Source organism: Penicillium subrubescens, assembly GCF_028828155.1.
Source record: "Penicillium subrubescens strain IBT 31985 chromosome Unknown utg000011l_segment0_segment0, whole genome shotgun sequence".
Classification (NCBI taxonomy): Eukaryota; Fungi; Ascomycota; class Eurotiomycetes; order Eurotiales; family Aspergillaceae; genus Penicillium; species Penicillium subrubescens.
The window spans coordinates 1,318,943-1,338,702 of NW_026643161.1; the positions used below are offsets into that span (position 1 = coordinate 1,318,943).

Here is a 19,760-nt window from a genome sequence, read left to right on the forward strand (position 1 = left end):
GAGGAGAAAGAATGAACGAAATAAGGCGGCCTGGATTCCGCTTGAGAGTCACAGTGTGGAATGTACGGAGTACACCTGCATGATAAGCGGTGGGTACGATAGATAATCTTTCCCCGCAGTGCCCAAACATGTCTTGATGATCTTTGCCTGGTCTGTTCATAATGGCCATGATTTCATTACCTAACGATGAAACCCAGTGGTTGGTTATGGATATGTAATAGTAGACTATGGGGTAGGCAGCTCGGCGTGTATTTCTATGGCCGACCAGCCGAGTTGTCTGGAAGGGAGGACACTGTGAATACAAGACTTTCCACTGATGTTGATCGCAATTATGCGCACATCAACAATGGACGCCTAAAGAGACGAGTCCTACCCAGAGAAAAGCAATGATAAGAACCGCGCAGATCATTCGTCTATAGTCGAATCCAAGCCTCTTCAACGAAAATCAGTATCTGGCATCGATTCCACTGACGGTACCTCCCTTTCCATATCTATCTTGCCTTGATATACCCCAAATCACCCCCTCCCATGAAAGCCACAACCCGGAACTCATTCCGACACAAAAGAACAAGCTATCGCCTCCCGGCCACCCTAACACCATCGCACCAATGACAAGCCCCCAATCCACCAGGTCAAAGCGCCAGGCTTGCGGAGAAAACGACGGTGGCGGACAGAGCATCAACATAACAAGTTAACGATGGCGGACAATTGCCCGCTCATCCATCTCCAACAACCAAATCTCTTATCAACTCCTCAGTCTCTCTCAATTGGTCCGATGGCAGACAGCTTTCCTATCCCGGCAGGGTATCTACCGCGGTCTGACAAACTTCCCCGCAAGCTTATCTCGGTAGGACGGATCTACCCCAGCAGCCGGAGTAGTTGTTTATCTAGAAATGGATGCTATCTAGACAACTTGTGTTAATCCGGCTGCTTCGACGTAGACTTCACTTTGCTTCCATAGTGCTGTAGCGCTTTCTTCGCCCACGGGGAAATCTAGGTACGGCAGGGTGAGGACTTCGCAGTTATCCAGGAAAGCGCCGGATTGTTCTGATAGCATCAAGCTTACGTTACTGATTTGCTCCACTTGATATGATACCGGTAGTAGTTAGGGAGGGGAGAGTTTCCTGCTTACCTGCGAGCATGGGGTCGAGGAGGCCCCGGATAATGGTGGCACTTGCTTGCGAAAGGGACTTGGGGGCTTGTTGAAGCAGGATGGGCAGATCCTCGCCAGCTGGAGATGTATGAGAAGTTGATCTTAGGATGGCAAAGCAAAATCCATCAGATGTATATGAATACATCGTCAGACCTACCTTCTTTCTTCCGCTGCAGCCACGATGCCACGTCCTCGGGCGAGAGGTACGTTTGCACGTTGGTCGTAGTATCTGCCTTCATGAGCTTGACCTCAAATAATCACGGTCGTACACAGCGACGAGGAAACTATAACTTACTCCCAGGATTAGCCGAGAATGCAACAACAGATTTTTCAGCACATATCTGGGCCAGCGATTTCGCGAACAGAATATTCGCAAACATCGACTGCGAATACCCATCAAGAGAGTGATATCTCTCCCCATTCTGCACATCATATCAGCCCAGCCCCAATCCACCAGTAGAGAATCACTTCTATTTCATCTCAAAAGATCCCTATTGGCACCAACTCACCGCAAAATTAATATCCTCCCACCTCGGCGCCGGCGCCTCCCGCCGTATACTAGTCGTCATCAACACGACCCTCGAACCAGATAACATAGCCTCCAACAAAGCATTAACAAGCACAAAATAAGCCAGATAATTATTCTGGAAATGCGACTCGATCCCATCAGCAGTCTTCTGCCAATCCGCCGCCATAATGGTTGGATAACAAACGATGCCGTCTATGGGGACACCAAGTCCTTTGATTGTCCGGGCTGCCTCGCGCATGTTCGATAGACTGGATGTGTCGGCTGTGACGAAGAGGATTTTTGTCTGTGGGTATTTGCGGTTTATGTTGTTTATGGCGGGTTGGACTTCGGATTGGGAGCGGCCGGTGAAGATTATGCAGCCTGCGCCGCCGTGGGAGAGGGCTTCGGCGGTTGCGGCGGGGAGTTCGCCGTGGATGAAGCCTGCTAGGAGGACTGTGGTTGGAGATGTTAGTTTGGATGGAGATAGGAGATTTGGGAAGTATGAGGGTGAGGGTGGGTAGGTTAGTACAGGTTTTGTTTTGGACTCTTTCGGGGAACCATTCGACTACTGCTGTTCCCCTTGTATCAGGTGTGAATTTATGGCTCATTGTGGGTAGAGAATTGAGAGTTCCTGTGCCTTGATGCTAGGAAGGAGACTGTTGAATTGGATGGCGACCATCTCGCGAGGATGGAATGGTGGATGGCGATATTTCGTCATGATGAGGGTATATTGGATGTACCCAGCATCAAGCCTGCCTATGTGAGCAGATAGCAGCACTGGAAGATCTAAAATCAAAGTGACAAAAATGCATGCATTAATATCCAAAGCATAATGTGCACTACTTCAGCGAATCCGTGGTAAATGACCAAATCAATAGAGACAGATTATATGCCAAGTTATAACCAATGTTCAACCTATACTGTACAGATCGCCAAATTTCAAATCGCGCGCGAGACAGTCCTTCCGAGCCTGTCGGGGAAATTGAGGGTAGATGAGAATGAAAAGACAAGACAGAAGTAAAACAAAATATGATGAGCCTACGCGATGCCATCGTCGTCCGGCAACTCGCTGATGACATCCTGCATGATTTGGATCAACTCATCGATATCCGGACGTTCCGCCGCCTCGACTTGCAGACACTTGCGAACAACCTCCTTGACAGGAGCACTGATCACTTGCTCGCTGCTGCCGGATGAGTTGTCGGCATCAACGCCAACCTTGCCCTTGCCCTTGGTGGCGGTGGTCTTTTCGTCCGGGAATCGCCAGTCGCCGCCGAGCACGCACATGCTCAGGCTACCACCGGTCTCATCACTACGAGCCTCGAAGGGGCTCTTACCCACTAGACAGGCATATAGTGTGCAACCCAAAGACCAGATGTCAACTTTTGTGTCAATGATGGATCCCGTCTTCACGTCGAAGAGTTCTGGGGCGCGGTATGGCATCGTGCTATGCTCGGCGGCGGTATCCTGCACTGCCAAGGCCAAGGAGCGGGATGTGATGGCAATGGGACTCGGGGCGAGGGAACCGAGGTCCATCAAAATAGGGGTCTGACCATCGTCGTCAATCATGATATTACCTATGGAGGAAGAATTAGCATTGTGACTCGGGTGGTAATGATGAAAGCATAGAGAACGAGAGGATACCCACCCGGCTTGATATCACGGTGCGCATAAGGGCGCAGACCACCCTCCTGCACGCCCTCCTGACTGCGCGTCACCTCATCATCCATCAATGGCTCATTCTCCTCATCCTCATCATCCGCGCGATGGCTGGCGCGCCGCTTAGGCTTCATCTGCATTGTCCTCTCGTCATCCGCCTCCTCACCCTCTCTTCGCACGCCCTTGGCCTTGCGAGTCGATGCGGAGCCGCTCTGAACTCGATACTGATGCATGGCCTTCAAGGCTTTGGCCACGCCCAGCATCAACATCATCAGTCGCTTCTCCGGGAATCGAGTGTGATTGACCAGGTTGGCGTTAATGGCATCTTGGAGGTTGCCCCGTTGGTAGTATGGCAGCAGAATATAGACTGTTTTTGAGCCAGGCTCGCCACCATCAGACCGGAATTTGGATCCAGATTCTTTCGAGACGCAGTGATCAATCGCGTGGATGATGTTGTCCGTCGATGTGAACAGGCTGTAAGCTTCGACTTCCTTCAGGGCTTGCGAGACGGATTCTTGGCCGAACGGGCAGCGGATTTTCTTGAGCGCGAACAGTTCCGAGGTTGTCTTATCTTGGACGAGGTAAACGTAGGAGAAACCACCCTGGATACATTTGGTGTACGCGTTAGTTCTGGGACCACGTCTTCATCCGGACAGGTCACCTAGTTCAAGGACTGAGAGCGGCCACGCGGCTTGATTCATACCTCGCCTAGCAGTCGCAGAAGCTTGAAACTCCTGTTATTAATCTTCAGCTGCGGTGTGCTTGGAAAGCAACACATGCAATCCGTAAAGTTGTAGAGGAGGTCGAAGAAATATTGCGCCATGGTGAGAATGGAGCTTCCCGATTAATGGGAGATCTGATCGACCGCGAGTATTGGAAAATGGCCAGTCGACGCGCTAGGATCCCACGCTGAGCGCAGTATTTGAAAGAAAGACAGGAGTTGAGATTGTCTCGGATTGGTTGCAATAGTATGTCCACGGTAAGGAGGGATATGCAAGAAGCAGTTCGAGGTCGGAGAAGAGTCGTCGAGTTCCGGGCGGTAATGTGAGTGGATGAATGGGGGGAGAAGATTACGCAGGGTGGAGGCGGGAGTTCCACCTTAAGATCCATGGGACTACGGGTAAAGCTGAAGTACTAAGTAACTCAAGTTCCTTTTTGGCTTTGTTGTCCCGCAATTGCCCCCTTTCTGCCAGGCCTTTGTATATATGCCCAGTTGTGTCTCGGGCTGTACAGGTTTGTTTTCGATCTCGTTCTTCTCCTTTCCTCCTCACGTCGTTGGGTGTCTATCCTTTTAGCCCGACGACCATGATCCACGTTGGGCCCGGCACTTTGATTGTTTAGATTCCTCCTGACTGTCATCTGCACTTTTTTTGCTCCCCGCCCGCGTCAACAACTTCCCCTCGATCCTTTGTCAAACATCGACTACCCCTGTCGATTCGCATACTGGCTGGGGCCTACTTTGCAAAATGGCGGCCTTTGACGACATCAAGGTTGGCGATATTGTCAACGTGCCTGGTGGCATGTACGGCACCGTCAAATACTTGGGAACCGTGGCGGGCAAGCCTGGTCGCTTCGCCGGCATCGAACTCGGCCCTGAACACTCGCAACGAGGAAAGAATAGCGGCGATGTGGAAGGACGAAAGTACTTTGCTACCACCGTCCCTGGATCGGGTATCTTTGTGCCTATGAACAACAGCAAATACGTCACGCGCCGATCAGCGTCTTCGTCGGCAAATACGTTCACCGTGCCTACAACTCCAGGACGACCCCCACCTAATTTCAGCAAGTCAATGGGCCCAAGCCCATCGATGGCTCGTCCTCGAATCCGTCGACCATCGCTGCCTCGTCCGGAGTCTCCGCGAACCTCCGTCTCTCCCCCGAAACTCAGCCTCGGTGGCCTGCGCACACCCTCCGCAGCTTCCAGAACTTCTGGCATCAATGGATACCCACGAAGCCCAGTCAAGGCACCCTCTCGTCTGTCCGATAGACCACCTTCGCGCATCAGTTTGGATGACGACAATGCCTCCTCATATGGTAGACCCTCCGACTTCGCTCGGCCGTCGTCTGCGGAGACACAAGAGTTGAAGGATCAGATCAAGAGCTTGGAGAAACAATTACTCGACCGAGATAAGCAATTGGATGAGCAATCGAAGACACTGAGCGAATTCCAAAAGACGATGGAGGAGCTAGAAGGGGCAGATGCGATCAATATCCGCACGCAACTACGCGAGAGGAATGAACGGATCGCCCAACTGACTGCTGAGTTTGATGGCCACCGTGCGGATTTCCGAAGTACTTTGGATACCTTGGAGATCGCCGCATCTGAGACGGAGCGCGTGTATGAACAACGTCTGGACGAGCTCATGCAGCAAAACAATGAGTTGCAGAACCGTGGTGAGGATGTTGAAATCGTTGCACAACAGCTCAAGCAGCTGGAGGAGCTTGTCTCAGAGTTGGAGGAAGGGCTCGAAGATGCACGGCGAGGCGAGGCAGAGGCAAGGGCCGAGGTCGAGTTCCTCCGCGGCGAGGTGGAACGAACCAAGTTGGAACTGAAGAAAGAGCGGGATCAGTCAGCGACCGCACTGAAACATGCCCATGCTGCAGCAGATGGCCCTCGGGGCTCATACGAGCTGGAACAGAAAGATGATGAGATCCGTGGACTCAAGGCTATCATCCACTCTTTGAGCCGGGGCAACCCTGGAGCTGCCGGTCTGGGCGAGAACGGCTCGGTCGATGCCCACAAAGAGCAGAGCGAGCAGATCTCTCAGCTGGAGCAACGGCTGCAGGAGTTCGAGGGAACCACCCAGTCCAAGGACACACGCATTGAGGAACTGGAACGGGAACTGCAGGAACTACGATTGGGCTCCGGTGGTCGCAACCGCAGCTCCACGGTGACACTCTCGCCAAAGCAGCAACACAAGCCGTCAAGTTCTTCGGGTAACATTACTGTGAACCACAATATCAACCACGCTCACCGTCTCTCTGACCGCACCGTGGTCCCTAATGACTGGCACGATATGCCGACAAACGATCAGCGGCAACACCACCGTGGCTTCTCCAATTCGTCCCAGCCCCGATTGGAGCCCATGCCCGAGTCGGAGCGTTCTTCTGATGACGATGCTCTGTGGTGTGAAATCTGCGAGACGGGCGGTCATGATATCTTGAACTGCACCAGCATGTTCGGCTCTGGCAACACCGGGGTCAACAAGCCAAAAAGCCCCGCAGCGCCCGTCGAGAAGCCTACTGAAGCACCTGAGGACAATGCATACGCTAACAGCCACACGGATAGCGCTCCCTCCCAGAAGACTGGCCGCGACGTTGTGCTCGAGGGTCTAAAGGGTATTGGCGGCCTGGGTTCATCGATGGCCCCTATCGCCGGCAAGTCGTCTGGAGTCATTGATGAGTCGAAGTGGTGTGCTCTTTGCGAGCGAGATGGCCATGAGAGTATCGACTGTCCTTTTGATGAATAATGGGCAATGGTGAATATGTGAGTGATGCCGATGGCATCACATGAAGATGCACAATGGGGGTGATTAATATGGCTGCTACTTTTTTTTACATTTTGACTTCATTCTAGTACATGTTTTTGCATCTCCACCATCTTTGCACTCGAGCATGAGATCTGCTCAAGCTGCCAGCTTTTGGTCTTTGACATGACGTTGCTTCCCCATTCCCCCTTCAACACTGTGTATTACTCCTCCCTCATTTTCGGATCTTTTCATTCGTTCTCAAGCGTGTCTATACACATTTTGCCTTTCGCTTCGTGGGACTTGCATCTATCGCATTTGCCTGGCCTTCATTTGCCACTTCCTTTTTATTTTCCCTCAAACTTCAACTTTCTTTTTCACTTCGGATTTGCACTGATATCAATGATTGTCAATACTGTTGGTGTATTTCTTGAGTCAGGTACTTGCTCTTGGCCGTACCATACTGCTTTTCTACGAGCCACATATGTAGAGATTACTATAAAATCTAATCATCATACCCCCAATCTTGGTCGTTTTTGAATGCCCCGTACGTCACGGTGGTTGAAGGGCTCGTCCTCTCACTGCATTGGGAACCAAGTAGTCCTTAGTGCCTTGGGCACGGACGGCTGTCTTTCGGAAATGTTGAATTCATCACTCGTGATATACCTCCCTCCACCGTCGTGCAGGTTCGTCGTCAAGTGAAACACAATATGTGACAACGCCCGCTTCTCTCCTTACTCATACAGCCAGTTAGTCAAGACAGGCCTCCTTCATTCAGGATGCGCAGGTGGTTGTTCCAATTCTCCCTCGCCATATTTTGTAGCCGCCATCTCTCCACACGCCTTGCACCGTCTTTTCTCCTCGTCTGCAGCAAACTCCTCAACCACTTCCTTGACCTGCGTCCCGAGATCAGTGCACACAAAGCGCTTCTCCCATACAACCCCACTACAATTCCTGCAGTACCACCGCATGATATCAACCGCATTCTCGGCCCGGGGCTGCTCCATCACCACGCCCACCGTATCCTTGAAGCGCACAGGACAGTGCGGTGTATTCGGCGGTAGCAAGAAGATCGAGCCTTCGTGGATCGGAATGTCTTGGAATGTGGGCGGCATTGTTGATGTGTCTACTGTCTTGAGCAGCATGGAGCCCCGGTATTGATAGAAGAACTCTGGTGTGGTGTTGATGTGGTAGTCTGTTCGTGCGTTGGGCCCGCCGACGATCATGACGGTGTAACCGGCTGTTGCCGGGGAGGAGGGGTGGTACACGCAGTAGTTATTGACTGGGGGTTGGAGGAGGTGGGAATTTGCCTCGAGCCTAGATTTGTATGTATCAGCATATCTGTTAAAGGGTCTGGGTATTGATTTGGGATGTGACTGGTTTCCCTGTGATGAATGATTATGAATCATTGGTGGAGGGGTAACATGGAGGGGGCATCGTGGGAGATGAATACCATTTTGGAATGTTGAGTGCTGGAGGAAGCATCTTGTAGCAAGTCGCAGGGTATAAAACCAACAAGAAATATCAATCAACGGGTCAAGTTTCGAGAATAGATGTCAGTGGTGTGATGTCGCATGCAAAGGGATCAACTGCGGGCCATTGCACAATAATCCGATGGGGCGGAGATAAAGCTCAGACCCCCCGGACTTAACCCGATCCACCGGAGCGGATCAACCTGTCGCCGTCGATTTTTCTTTTTTCGACAGGCCGAGCTTCAAGCGGAGCCTGCTGAAAAGAGTGAAAAGACCAAGACAAAGCCAACCGCAAAAATGGCGACAACATCCCAGGCCCCCCTGCGGTTTACCTCGCATCACAACCTCGTTTATCGCCTGGTCCTCTCAACCTTGACCGGCCGCACCGTACACATCTCGCAAATTCGCGCCTCCTCGCCCACGAACCCTGGTCTGGCGCCGCATGAGATTTCTTTCCTGCGCCTGCTCGAAGCTGTCACCAATGGCTCCCAAATGGAAATCTCGTACACGGGTACTATTCTTGTGTACAAGCCCGGCTTGGTCACTGGCAGTGCAAGCGGAGTTGGCGCCAGTGGCGGTGTAATCAGACATGAGCTTCCATCAAACTGCAGTCGCGGATTGAGCTACTTCTTGATTCCTCTGTGCTTGTTGGCCCCATTCTCCAAAGCGCCTCTGAAGGTCCTTTTCTCTGGACCCGGTGTGATTACCTCCTCGACCCCGACAGGCGATATGTCTGTCGACAGCGTCCGCACCGCAATCCTCCCGCTGTACAACCAATTCGGCATGTTCAACAACGTCGAACTGCGCATCCTGAAGCGTTCCAACCCAGGACCCAATGGCCGCGGTGGCGGTGGTGAGGTTCAGTTCACGTTTGGCCATCAGATTCGCCTACCAAAGACCCTACACCTTATGAATCCCGGCCGTATAAAGCGCGTCCGCGGTGTCGCATACTCGATTGGTGTCTCCGGCTCCAACAACGCTCGCATGATCGAGTCCGCCCGTGGCATCCTCAACCCCCTCAGCCCAGACACTTATATCTTCTCCGACGTCTCGTCTGCGCCTCTCATCTCCGTTCCGGACAGGAACAACGCCAATGCCAAGAAGAAGATCGGTCTTGGATTCGGTCTGTCCCTCGTTGCTGAGTCTTCCACCGGCTGCCTCTTCTCTGCCGACGTTGCCTCCCCACCCTCCGGCGGCGAAGCCCCCGAGGATATCGGCAAGAAGTGTGCTTTCCAGTTGCTCGAGACTATCTCCAAGGGTGGCTGTGTACCCCCGGCTGCGGCTACGACTATGTTGACCCTTATGACTATGGGCTCTGAGGATGTCGGACGTCTCCAGGTTGGTCGGGAGGTTATCGCCGACCCTAATATGATCCAGCTTGCTCGTGATCTGGCCAAATTTGGTGCTCCGGGCTGGGGTATCCGTGATGCTGCTGGTGAGAACGAGGATGGTGATGTGATTATTAGCGTCGTTGGTCGTGGAATTGGGAATGTGGGCAGGAAGGTTGCTTAAATGATTCGCGATGAGCTTTGGCATCTCAGTCTTTGGTTCGGTCATGGACCGTGCGCTTTGCGGTCCTGGAGATCAACGACGTTTCGGCTCCCCAGCGCCTGCGTAATCGCAGAACCTGTCTACGGCTATCGACTCTGATCTTTCCCTTGACATCACGCCTCTTCCCATGATGGCGTCTACAAAAAATCTTGCATTATCTTGGTCTACTACTAGACCGTCATGATACCCGGTGTTGTTTGTCTTCTACCTGCATGAGCTATACTGGATGTTACCGCCCTGGTGGGCTGTTACGGTGTTCGGTGTATATAAAAAGTCGGAATATGATCGTTCTTCCCCTTTCTAAAAATTCCTTTCCCTTCTAATATTGGTGACGGTAAGGCTACCGTCTCGGGAAGCGATCGACTCCTGGACCTCAGCACAGGTGGGGTTATTCATCACGCTGCCCTAAGCTGGTCCTGAGCGCTCCCGAGCTTGCCTGTTGAGGCTGAGCTACTCCCTGAGCTACTTTTCTGAGCAACCAGAATACCCTGCGCGTTGCTCGTGTCTGCTAGTCGTTATCATCCGACTGTAACCGCGCTGTTGCTTCTTGGTTACCTAGGACCTAGATCGGACATAACTTAGCTCGGCTTCTTCCCCTCTTCCTGCACGTTGCTCTAATGACCGTACCTAACCTAGCTAAATAATTCCCGCATTGGACAACGTGTTCCCTTAAAGTTGGTTATCGAGATACTTATATCATTCCATCTTCTTTGCGGACCTCCTTCAGTGCGGTTATCATGCCTTCACCTCTTCAATCGCGTGTACAAGATGTGATCTTTCCACGAGAGGGCTCGCAGGTCATCACTCGTGAACAAGTAATGTATTTTGATCGCTGGCTACTTAGGTAGCCAAGTGGCAATACGTCATCCACTCTTGGGCGGTCAGACGACAGCTCATGGGCGCGAGCCTGGGCCGGATCTTGAACCACGGTCAAGTACTCGGGCTAGAACTTCAGTTTTCTGTGAGCCTGGGGGAAGTGAGGAGAACAAATAGTAAGCGAAACTACGAGCCAAATACCTTTCGTTCATTCTCGGTCAAAATGACGCAGTCGTCTTAAATATAACCAAATAGTTCGAAGGTGAATGTCGTATTAATATGGTAAAGTATCCAGCTTTACAATATCGATATGAATTTCAATGCTCCTCGAACTGGAACAAACTTCAATATGAAATTTGACAAGATATTTTGCATCAAAATATGCTTGATTCTCTTCTGGGCTTTGGAAACTTGCTCCGCACAGGGCCCTGCGCCTGACAATCACTGTCACTCAGATTGGATCCAAAACAATAACCTCACCAAATGCGATTGTGACCAAGGAAGCGCAACTTGTCAACAGTGTGATCTGGGAACCTGCAATAATACACCCCTCACCTCAACAAGCAAGCTAAAGCAGTCCTACTGCAACGAAGGCTGTGCCGAAGCCAATTGGGGCTGCGACTCATGTTACCTCTGGTTCAATTCGGTGTGCAACTGCGTGAGACACAAGAATTGTCCATCTAGTCCCAGCGGTTTGTGGATAAGGTTGAATGATGAGCTGCTGTCGACCACACAGCGGGTACCGGGGATCCTTGAACTCACCTCTGAAGAGCCTTGGGACTGGGGACAGACTCTCTACGATCGAGAGACACAGGCTTTGGTGATCAATTCGGTGAAATCACGAAAACAGGAGCAGATCCACTTTCATATATGTGATGGAAAGCTGCAAGTTGGGGACCCTAAGTTTGTTCTAGGTGCTTTGAACTATGCGGACTACCAGGCACCCGCCTCGGTCCCAGGTCATCCTCATTGGCTGTGTCGGGTTCAGTCAGCGAAGGATGTTCCTATCAGTGGTGTGACGGACGATATCAGGACCCTGACTGCGAACGGTGGCCCTTGCAGCAAACTGGTCGGAGCCGCCGTCTTGATGGATTCTCACGATCGCACATGGGCGTGTCTCACTACAGGAATCGAATCTACCCAGGGAAGTTTTTGCAAGTGATGACGCTCAACTTGTGGGAACATAAAAGCTCTTTGCGTCTACCTTTATGCATGATTCTCAAGGCTGTTTGACGGTATCAATTATTTTGCCTAACCTGAAAACAAAGTTATTGCGAGATAACGCACTCGCAATTCTTGGAAAAGAGCAGCTATAAATCTACTCGGCAGTGGTGGTCTTCAGCACGTGTGTACTTTCACGGAAGATGCAGAGCACATTGCGAAGTCAGTCTCATCTGACCACCGTTTGAACCCACAACAATCTACTCAAATAGGTATGATAACAGACTATATAATAGCAGAGACGGTGACAGAGTAACATTTGAGATACGTGTGAATTTGAGTTTTGAAAATTCTCTAAAGGACTACCGGTTTATAATTTGAAGCGTGTAATGCCACCTGCTTTCTCCAACACTTTACTCGAACAAGTGACCTTTATACTATTAGTTAGTCTGTAATGTAATTTCTTGGCTGGTAGACAAAGGATCCTTTGCCTCGATATAAATTGTGTGTATAAATTAGGGAGCAGTCAATTTCACGATAACAAAGTTCTATGCTGATGACCTTTCTGGTGTATATCATTACGAAAGAATATATCGATGTCACACTTGTAAATAAGGTCTTAGCTTCTGTTAATTGCCGAAGCGTTTGTCGAGAGACTATAGTGGAATGGTCTTGTTTACGGGACTTGAAGCTAGTTTTGTGGGGTGTTGGTGAGATATTCGCGGTTAAACATTCCCAGTGCTGCGTCCGCTTAATAACGCTTTGCCCCACCACCCCTCTCATATGGCTAGCTGTCGTAGAGTTTCTAAAGAACATCTGAGGGTACCCTTAGGCATATTAGCCTCCTTCAAAGAAATTTGTTTTGAGGGGGTTTCTTTACCACCTCGCCGATACTGGTCGATGTTACTCTCAGAATAGCACTAGGAGTAGAGACATTGCAGAGGTAGGGACACCGAGAATCTCAATGTTTTAGGGCTCTGCGTCAATAAAAGGTTGTGTTGATGTGTAAATGAAAGGATGATACCACAATGTAACTAAAACTTGGATCGTGCGGAAATCCGACAATGAAACTGTTGAGACGGTTGTGCCTTTATCGATATTCGTTGCTGGTAGCTGGCCAAAGCTCATCATACTCGGGCTCATCATACTCGGGCTTCCTCGCTTTCCACCGGCTCAGAAAACTCTTAATATTTCTTATGTAATCTAGTTAGGCAAGAGCGGTGATACAGTAGCTCCTAGGATATTGATGGGAAGTTCTCCAGGGCCTCTATGCTGTATCCAGGGAGGAGAACATTATTTCTCGCTTGTATCTCTCGGTGATGATTCAACCGAATCAAAAAACCTGTAATAATATTCAATCGGCCTTCCAGTCGACTTTACACTAAGCATATTCTGCAGAAATTTTCTCGTTCAAGTTCCTTAGTCATAGGTGCATTGTTCGTCATTTCGGTTGTTTCTACGCCATTCCACTTTTCATAACTCTTAGCATTTCGTGGCGTATAGGTAGCATATTGCCAGGTTAGCAGCAACGAAAAATTCGCAGTCGCTTTAGCTCCACTAGCTCGGATCACATCAGTCTCATCGCTTAGGAATGTAACAAAGTACAGCTCTCGCTTCAGCTAAGCCAGAGATCTAGCCCACATCAAAAGTCCTTCCATACCAAGTATTATGCCACAAGCTTTGTGGTGTCAGAGAATGCCAAGTTGATTGGTTTTGAAAACTACTCAACAATCAATAGATGAATGCATGGTTGTAGGTGCATTTTACATTCATATTGTCCGCCTAGTGCCAACAATAGAGGACTTTAGTTAACTAAAAATACTGACTAGGCTAGAGAAATTATTCAGAGGATTTGTCAACGAACTTCTCACTAGTTTTTTTTGATATAAAACACGATTCGACTAAAGGTATAGGTAAATAGTTCTCTAATAACTACTCGAAGGATATTATATACCGGATCGTTATACCTGATCTGTAGTCTCGCCTCCTATATTCTGTACATTAGGCGCCCACGTTAGTGTAACCCTGTATTTACATTCGATTTAGACGCGGCGGCCCGCGAGGCTTATTAATTTTCTTAGCTAGACAGATTAACCAACGCACAATACGTTCTGAAGGTTCTACCCTAGAGAGTGCTATTCTACGGCGCGACGATAATAACTATACTCTGATGGCTGCTCGGTCGTGCGCTCCACCATTGCGCGCTCGCAAGGCCTATAACCCTTTAGCTCGGGGTCCTCGCGGTCCTTAATTCCTGGATGCTATGCGTCATATGATGGTTAGTCATTGACCTCCTTCGCGCTATAGACTGGTCCTTCTCTCATGGCATCACTCACCTAGGCGTTCGAGCTGGATGATGAATCTCTCGAAAAAAAAAAAAAAACTGGGATTATTGCGGGTCGCATGAGTACAAGGGATTGGAGATCGAAAATTAGTGGATCTGAGCGATGGTTATGTGCGGATCAGTACGGGCGTGTGATCGATCAACCATGATTAGCTCCAGCCAATAATAATAACGTTTGGAGGGCCTCTATTGGCTAGGACCCTTCTCCTGTTTGAAGTAGCAGGTGTCGCTTGTGGAGGGATAGGACTTCAAAATATACTTTAACTAGAATAATTGAATGGGATAATTGAATATAGTCCAGGACGATTCTTTGAATAATAAGTCTGTGTGTGTACAAGACAATCTGATTCCATAAATGGCAGTGACAACCGAAGACAACGCAAATAACAATCTTCTTTCTGCCAACGACAACCCAACAAAGCAGTGAAACAGCCTGGCAATCGATCCAAATTGCTTTCCCATATAGTTCATGCTTGACGAGAACATGCTCGACAAGGATGAGTTGTTTTAGTTCTCGCTGACAGAAACCGGAACTTCCCCAATAGGCCCAGATTCATTCCATTTTCCGATATCGACTCGGTATTTGGGATCTTGATTACGTATCAGGAAGGAATTGTGTTCTCCGGGCTTCAGAGTTGCATGCCAAGTGAGAGTGCAAATTCTTGTATCCCTCACATCGTCCACAAGGTCGATCGCGCCGGAAGGTCCTAACATAGAACCGGGCTCGCATATAGAACAGATCTCCCTACTACCACCGTTGTGACGAATGCTCATGTCATTAATGTCATCGGTGGTTAGGACATCGTTTGGATTACCCAGTCTGTAAAATTCGCCGCTATTCCAATGTCAAATATTGCAGACTCGAACGGTTTCTGGCAAAAATACCTTTCCATTTGAGCATTTTCAATACGAATGTCATACTTCATGTCATCTTCAATGATGATGTCAAGGTATTGGTTTGTAGTCGCCATATCGACGTTTTTTATTAGGTTGATAATTCCTAGTAGTAAAAGTAAGCAGTTGAGCTCGAACCATACTCATCGGCAACTGTTGGGTCTGGGGAATGGAGAGTAGTATAAATACCAATAGGATAGGTGTGGTGTAGTAGAGTGCCTTCGTCTCCGTGGAGCGATGAAAAAGAGGAGATGGCATATGCCTAGCAAGAAAGAATTATCTGTCTTATATATGGTACGTACTGTGCCATAACTATCTATGGATTTAGTTAAGCTTCAGCTAAAATCATATTGACGTAGGCTATTTCTTCTTGTGCGTAAGGTGGCGTTATTAAATGTTGGGGTTGGAATGATGCAGTGCAGTGGCAACATAGGATTAGACCAATTACCGAAGAAGGTTAGGTGACGAGTAATGCTAGGCTCTGTCAAAAGTCAATTAACCTCTCAGAACGGCTTAGAGTCTTATTCACTTGGAGCATGAAGTCATAATAATATGTGTGCGCCCACGAACTTTCCCGAAATTCCACGTGACCTTCGATTACCCCCACATATCCTGACCGGCCCTTTGATCGCACCTGAGAAATCTTGGCAGTAATCCTCGAGCTAGGGATAGCTTCGAACGGGCCCTTATGAGCCCATGACAGTACCCTTACATTCCTGCCACTCTTGATAATGATGAAGATGATACGGTTGTATAGAGGGTCTAATTATCTAAGGGAGATGATAAGGATAGGCGGTACAAAGGGTGGTAGAAAGGGAGCTAGTCACTGTGTGAATTCCGCGTCGCGTTCTTATCTTGTTATCACTCCTACTACCTTCACGCATCTTGTCGGATTCACACACTGCGCATAAATTATGGGGTGTGCACAGAAGCGTTCATCCGCGATCGGAATAGGATACGAAGGTCGTGCGATTTAGGCAAAGAGCCACGATTGTGGAAGAGAGACTAAACACAAGGGAGCGAACAACGGCAGTATTAAACAGAAAGGTTGAACACTGGGAGGTCAACACAGTATGGTCAAGTAGACCTAGAAACTCTACTCATCAATATGAAAGATGTCAAACTTGTTGAATTAAACTTAGAAAACAGGCAGTATTTGTAACATAAGTTACACGATTAGAGATCACAAGATGTAGGAAGTCCGAAATAAAAGAATAGAGATAGGAGAGTCTTGGGAATCTCGTTGCTTTTTTATCTGATACGATTGTTGACGATCTACGGCCGCGCATAGCGGCCACAGGCTAAGAACCCATTATTGGATATCTAACTGACTGCTTCCCAAGACCGCCTTTACTTTGATGCCTAGTTCCCAAGGCCTGTACGTATCCCAATTAGGCAACCTAGGCTGATTTCGAATTACTGCAGGAATTAACGAATTTCCCTTCCTGCTTCTCCTCTCTCCTATTAACATCTCTCGCTTCTATATCTCTCGCATCTATACAGGGTGTCAAGGTACCAAACTATAAAGTGAAAGCAAACGTTGCCTCCAAATCCAACTTCCTATCTTCTGGTCACCTCTATGGTTTTCCATAATCATCTCCATCCCGCATTCAAGCGGTCTTGCCGACTATCTCACATAATTACACTTTCGGATTTACACACTGCGCAACTCATTATTCCTACTCGTCACTTTCCCTGAAACGGGCTCCTCTCAGCCTACAACCTCCACAACACCTCATCATGGTACCTACTACCCCTCTACCACGCCTCTACGAAGTGCGTGTGGACCATGACGACGCCATACGTCCGGAAGAGATCGCGGACGCCATGAACAAGCTTTTGGACCACACAAAGATCACATCTCTCCACGAAGACGAGTGCATCAGCGCTTGTGAGGACGCCGTTAACAACAATGATCTACTCGGATAGTTCGCCAACCGCTACGCTTTCCTCCACAAAGGGGACCCTTTGATTATGCGAAAAATCGCCTATCTGGAGCTGCGGGAGCGAGGTCGGCTCGCGAGAGTCCAGGATCTGCGAGACCGACTCGGAGACCTGTATGGGACTGGCACTGCAGGACAAACTATGGACTGACGTGCGGTACATTCGTTTTCAACGTCATCAATCTCGCATTTACTGCCCTTATTGTTACTACTCGGACACTTTGGATTGATTTGTGAATATAGCGGATGAGACTTGGGGAAATAATCAATTTGATAGCTACAAGCGTTCCATTCCGATACATCTCTTTTGTTTCCTTCATTCTATCCCTCTACCTGAATTTCTGGATGTTTCCTGTGCGCGAACGCTACAAATCAGGAATTTTACAGGTTTCAATATTCCATTCAATACACAGATCCAAAATCCGACTTTGATACCATAACAGCCCCAGTATTTCCCATCTAGGTGTAGTACATCAAAATCCCAATCCGGTTATCGACTATTGTAGCCTGTTTGCCATGGCCAATGCAACGTAGGTCCTTGGTAGTGGGTGCTTGGGCGTAGGGCTGCAGCTGCCTCCCTGCAGCCAAAGGCAGCACGACAATCCTATAGACTGCCTAATCGGGCAAAGTGCTGCCTTCCTGCTCCCTGGGAATTATAAAAGTTTCCTCCCTCTCCCTAATTTCCCCTTCTTTCTCCCCTTCTCCAACCATCTTCTTCTCTTCTCTCCCACCCCCAACCTTACTCCTCCTCTTCTTCTTCTTTCTTACAACTCCATCTTTCCTCCTCTCTTCCTCTGGGCTTCTACTTCCCCACCCACTTTCACCTCCATTCATCCTTCCTCTCCTCTGTCAACTTGTCCCCCATAAGGTGAGTCCTCTCTACCGCTATCCCCAATCCCCTCCCCTCCTCACCAAGTTCAAAAGCTGAGGGGAGATCCTCGTCTTCCGCCGCTTCTTCTAGACTCTCCCACTTTCCTGTTTATTCCCACTTGTTGTTTCTCAAACATCGTCAATATCTTTTCCTCTCTGGTGAGTACACCCTTCTTGACCTCTCTCTCTAATTATCTTTCATTCTCTCCCGTTCTCTCCGGTCCAAAGGCTGAGGGGAGATTCCTGTCTTCCTCCGCTTCTCCTAGGTTCGGTCACTCTCCCCTACAGATCCTCTTGAATGTTTATCAAACATCAAGAGTTCTTTTCATCCAAGGTGAGTCAACTCTTCTAAAATTCTCTCTTCCCATTCTCTGCAGGCCAAAGGCTGAGGGGAGATCTCTGTCTTCCACTGCTTCTTCTAGGTTCGATGACTCTCCGCTACGGGCCCTCTTTGGCATTCCCTATGAACCTGAAGTGTTTCTCAACCCACGTGGACTACTGTTTTCTCAGGTGAGTTGGTCCATCGAGAGGTGGGTGGGTGGTCGGTGTATGATATCCTTGTCAGCATAAAATGCTGAGGCGAGATCCCGTCTTCCGTTGCTTCTTCTAGGTGTGGTCTCGCTTCCATACAGATCCTCTGTGAATCCTTCTGGTTTCTTTCGGACTTTCAAATTCCATATTCCTATTTCCCAGATGAATCGGTCCATCTTGAAATGTATGAACATCCTCGCCAATTCAAACCCCGACGATAGATGCCTTCTACCGCTGCGTCCAGGTTTTTGAAATTCGCTCCGAGGCTTGATACTTCAAGCAATTCTGCTATCGAACCGTCCGTGATTAAGTGGGTGGCCTGCATTGAGGTTGCACTTTGATACTAGATGTAGCAGGGCTTTGGGGGTCTTTCCTCTATGCTGACTGGGAAAACTGGTTTGAAATGGACATGTCTCAAACAGTGGTCATTGAACACTAATGTAGATCTCCAGCACTACCAACGTTTGGTTTCTTTATTGAGGTCTTCTATAAGACGTCCTCTCTGGGTCTGATACATTTTTCCTTCTTCTTTCCAGAAACCTTGTTACGCTCCTCCTACTTTTACTTCCCATCATCTATAACTAGGCATTAAATCCTCTTCTCTCTCGGCTGGTCTCGCTTGACCCTGGGCGTCTGTCCGCTACTATATTATTCCTGATGAAGTTATCTGCATCTCTCCTCAAGATGGGTTGTACATATTGAAGATTGAAGGATACCAGGAGACTGCCCTCCTATATATCACGAATTCTATAAACTACTCAACAAAATAGTCAAGAAGTCCCTGCAGAAGTCGAAAAAGATGTTTTCACTGTCAGCGTCTAGTCAATGGTTTCCCGTCAGCAAGTTGGCAACGACTATCCAGGCTGAGCACGCTCATACGCCCACTTTGCCAACTTTCCACGCTCGTTAGCATTGACCTGGAGTTCACTTTCGACACCCGTCAAGTCCTTCAGATTGGAATCTTTAGTCTTGACGGCACAAACCTACTCGATCGCTTCACAAAATACCGCAAGGGTACTATCCAGCCGACCTCATCCAACCCCCCTGCACCACTGACATGGTTCCAAAAGAGGTATGAGGGGAGAATGAAAGCAGTGCCATCTCAACATGGAACGCTCGATGCTAAGAGCGTGGTGAAGAAAATCAAAGAGCACAGCATCTCACTTAATACGAATGACTGCTTCTTCAAGTACGGCTCTGAATTACTTTTTCCTCTCCCTCTGGATATTCGAGTTCTTGATCGGAGTTTTGAGGCTTTTTTTGCCACACTGCGTGGATATTTCCTGTGTTGATTCCTTCTCTCCATCTTCTTCTACTGCTTGCCTAAAAGGGGATTGTGACACACGAGCTCTTCCTTGTTATAGCTTTACCCCACTCCATTCCTAGCACTT

General features: G+C 48.9%; 7 protein-coding genes across 7 annotated transcripts; 3 read left to right on the top strand and 4 right to left on the bottom strand.

The window, feature by feature from the left end:
• Window positions 1–904: 904 nt before the first annotated feature.
• On the bottom strand, window positions 905–2,269 carry N7473_012835 (putative oxidoreductase, short-chain dehydrogenase/reductase family; the record flags this gene model as incomplete). Its single annotated transcript, XM_057158774.1, has 6 exons — window positions 905–1,083; window positions 1,133–1,231; window positions 1,311–1,382; window positions 1,449–1,575; window positions 1,663–2,114; window positions 2,191–2,269. 6 exons carry the CDS (start codon window positions 2,267–2,269, stop codon window positions 905–907), a joined length of 1,008 nt encoding a protein of 335 aa, XP_057002728.1.
• A 430-nt stretch (window positions 2,270–2,699) lies between these two features.
• On the bottom strand, window positions 2,700–4,143 carry N7473_012836 (putative serine/threonine protein kinase ENV7; the record flags this gene model as incomplete). The annotated part of the gene is made up of 3 exons (XM_057158775.1): window positions 2,700–3,238; window positions 3,310–3,922; window positions 4,024–4,143. The coding sequence occupies 3 exons, from the start codon at window positions 4,141–4,143 to the stop codon at window positions 2,700–2,702; spliced, it is 1,272 nt and encodes a 423-aa protein (XP_057002729.1).
• Window positions 4,144–4,786: 643 nt separating this feature from the next.
• N7473_012837 (CAP-Gly domain containing linker protein BIK1) lies at window positions 4,787–6,790 on the top strand (the record flags this gene model as incomplete). The annotated part of the gene is made up of 1 exon (XM_057158776.1): window positions 4,787–6,790. The coding sequence occupies one exon, from the start codon at window positions 4,787–4,789 to the stop codon at window positions 6,788–6,790; it is 2,004 nt and encodes a 667-aa protein (XP_057002730.1).
• A 767-nt stretch (window positions 6,791–7,557) lies between these two features.
• On the bottom strand, window positions 7,558–8,272 carry N7473_012838 (3-hydroxyanthranilate 3,4-dioxygenase; the record flags this gene model as incomplete). The annotated part of the gene is made up of 2 exons (XM_057158777.1): window positions 7,558–8,104; window positions 8,241–8,272. 2 exons carry the CDS (start codon window positions 8,270–8,272, stop codon window positions 7,558–7,560), a joined length of 579 nt encoding a protein of 192 aa, XP_057002731.1.
• Window positions 8,273–8,556: 284 nt separating this feature from the next.
• On the top strand, window positions 8,557–9,771 carry N7473_012839 (RNA 3'-terminal phosphate cyclase-like protein; the record flags this gene model as incomplete). The annotated part of the gene is made up of 1 exon (XM_057158778.1): window positions 8,557–9,771. One exon carries the CDS (start codon window positions 8,557–8,559, stop codon window positions 9,769–9,771), a length of 1,215 nt encoding a protein of 404 aa, XP_057002732.1.
• Window positions 9,772–14,638: 4,867 nt separating this feature from the next.
• Window positions 14,639–15,102, bottom strand: N7473_012840 (aegerolysin family protein; the record flags this gene model as incomplete). The annotated part of the gene is made up of 2 exons (XM_057158779.1): window positions 14,639–14,966; window positions 15,017–15,102. The coding sequence occupies 2 exons, from the start codon at window positions 15,100–15,102 to the stop codon at window positions 14,639–14,641; spliced, it is 414 nt and encodes a 137-aa protein (XP_057002733.1).
• A 1,663-nt stretch (window positions 15,103–16,765) lies between these two features.
• Window positions 16,766–17,119, top strand: N7473_012841 (uncharacterized protein; the record flags this gene model as incomplete). The annotated part of the gene is made up of 2 exons (XM_057158780.1): window positions 16,766–16,916; window positions 16,986–17,119. The coding sequence occupies 2 exons, from the start codon at window positions 16,766–16,768 to the stop codon at window positions 17,117–17,119; spliced, it is 285 nt and encodes a 94-aa protein (XP_057002734.1).
• Between the last annotated feature and the right edge of the window lie 2,641 nt (window positions 17,120–19,760).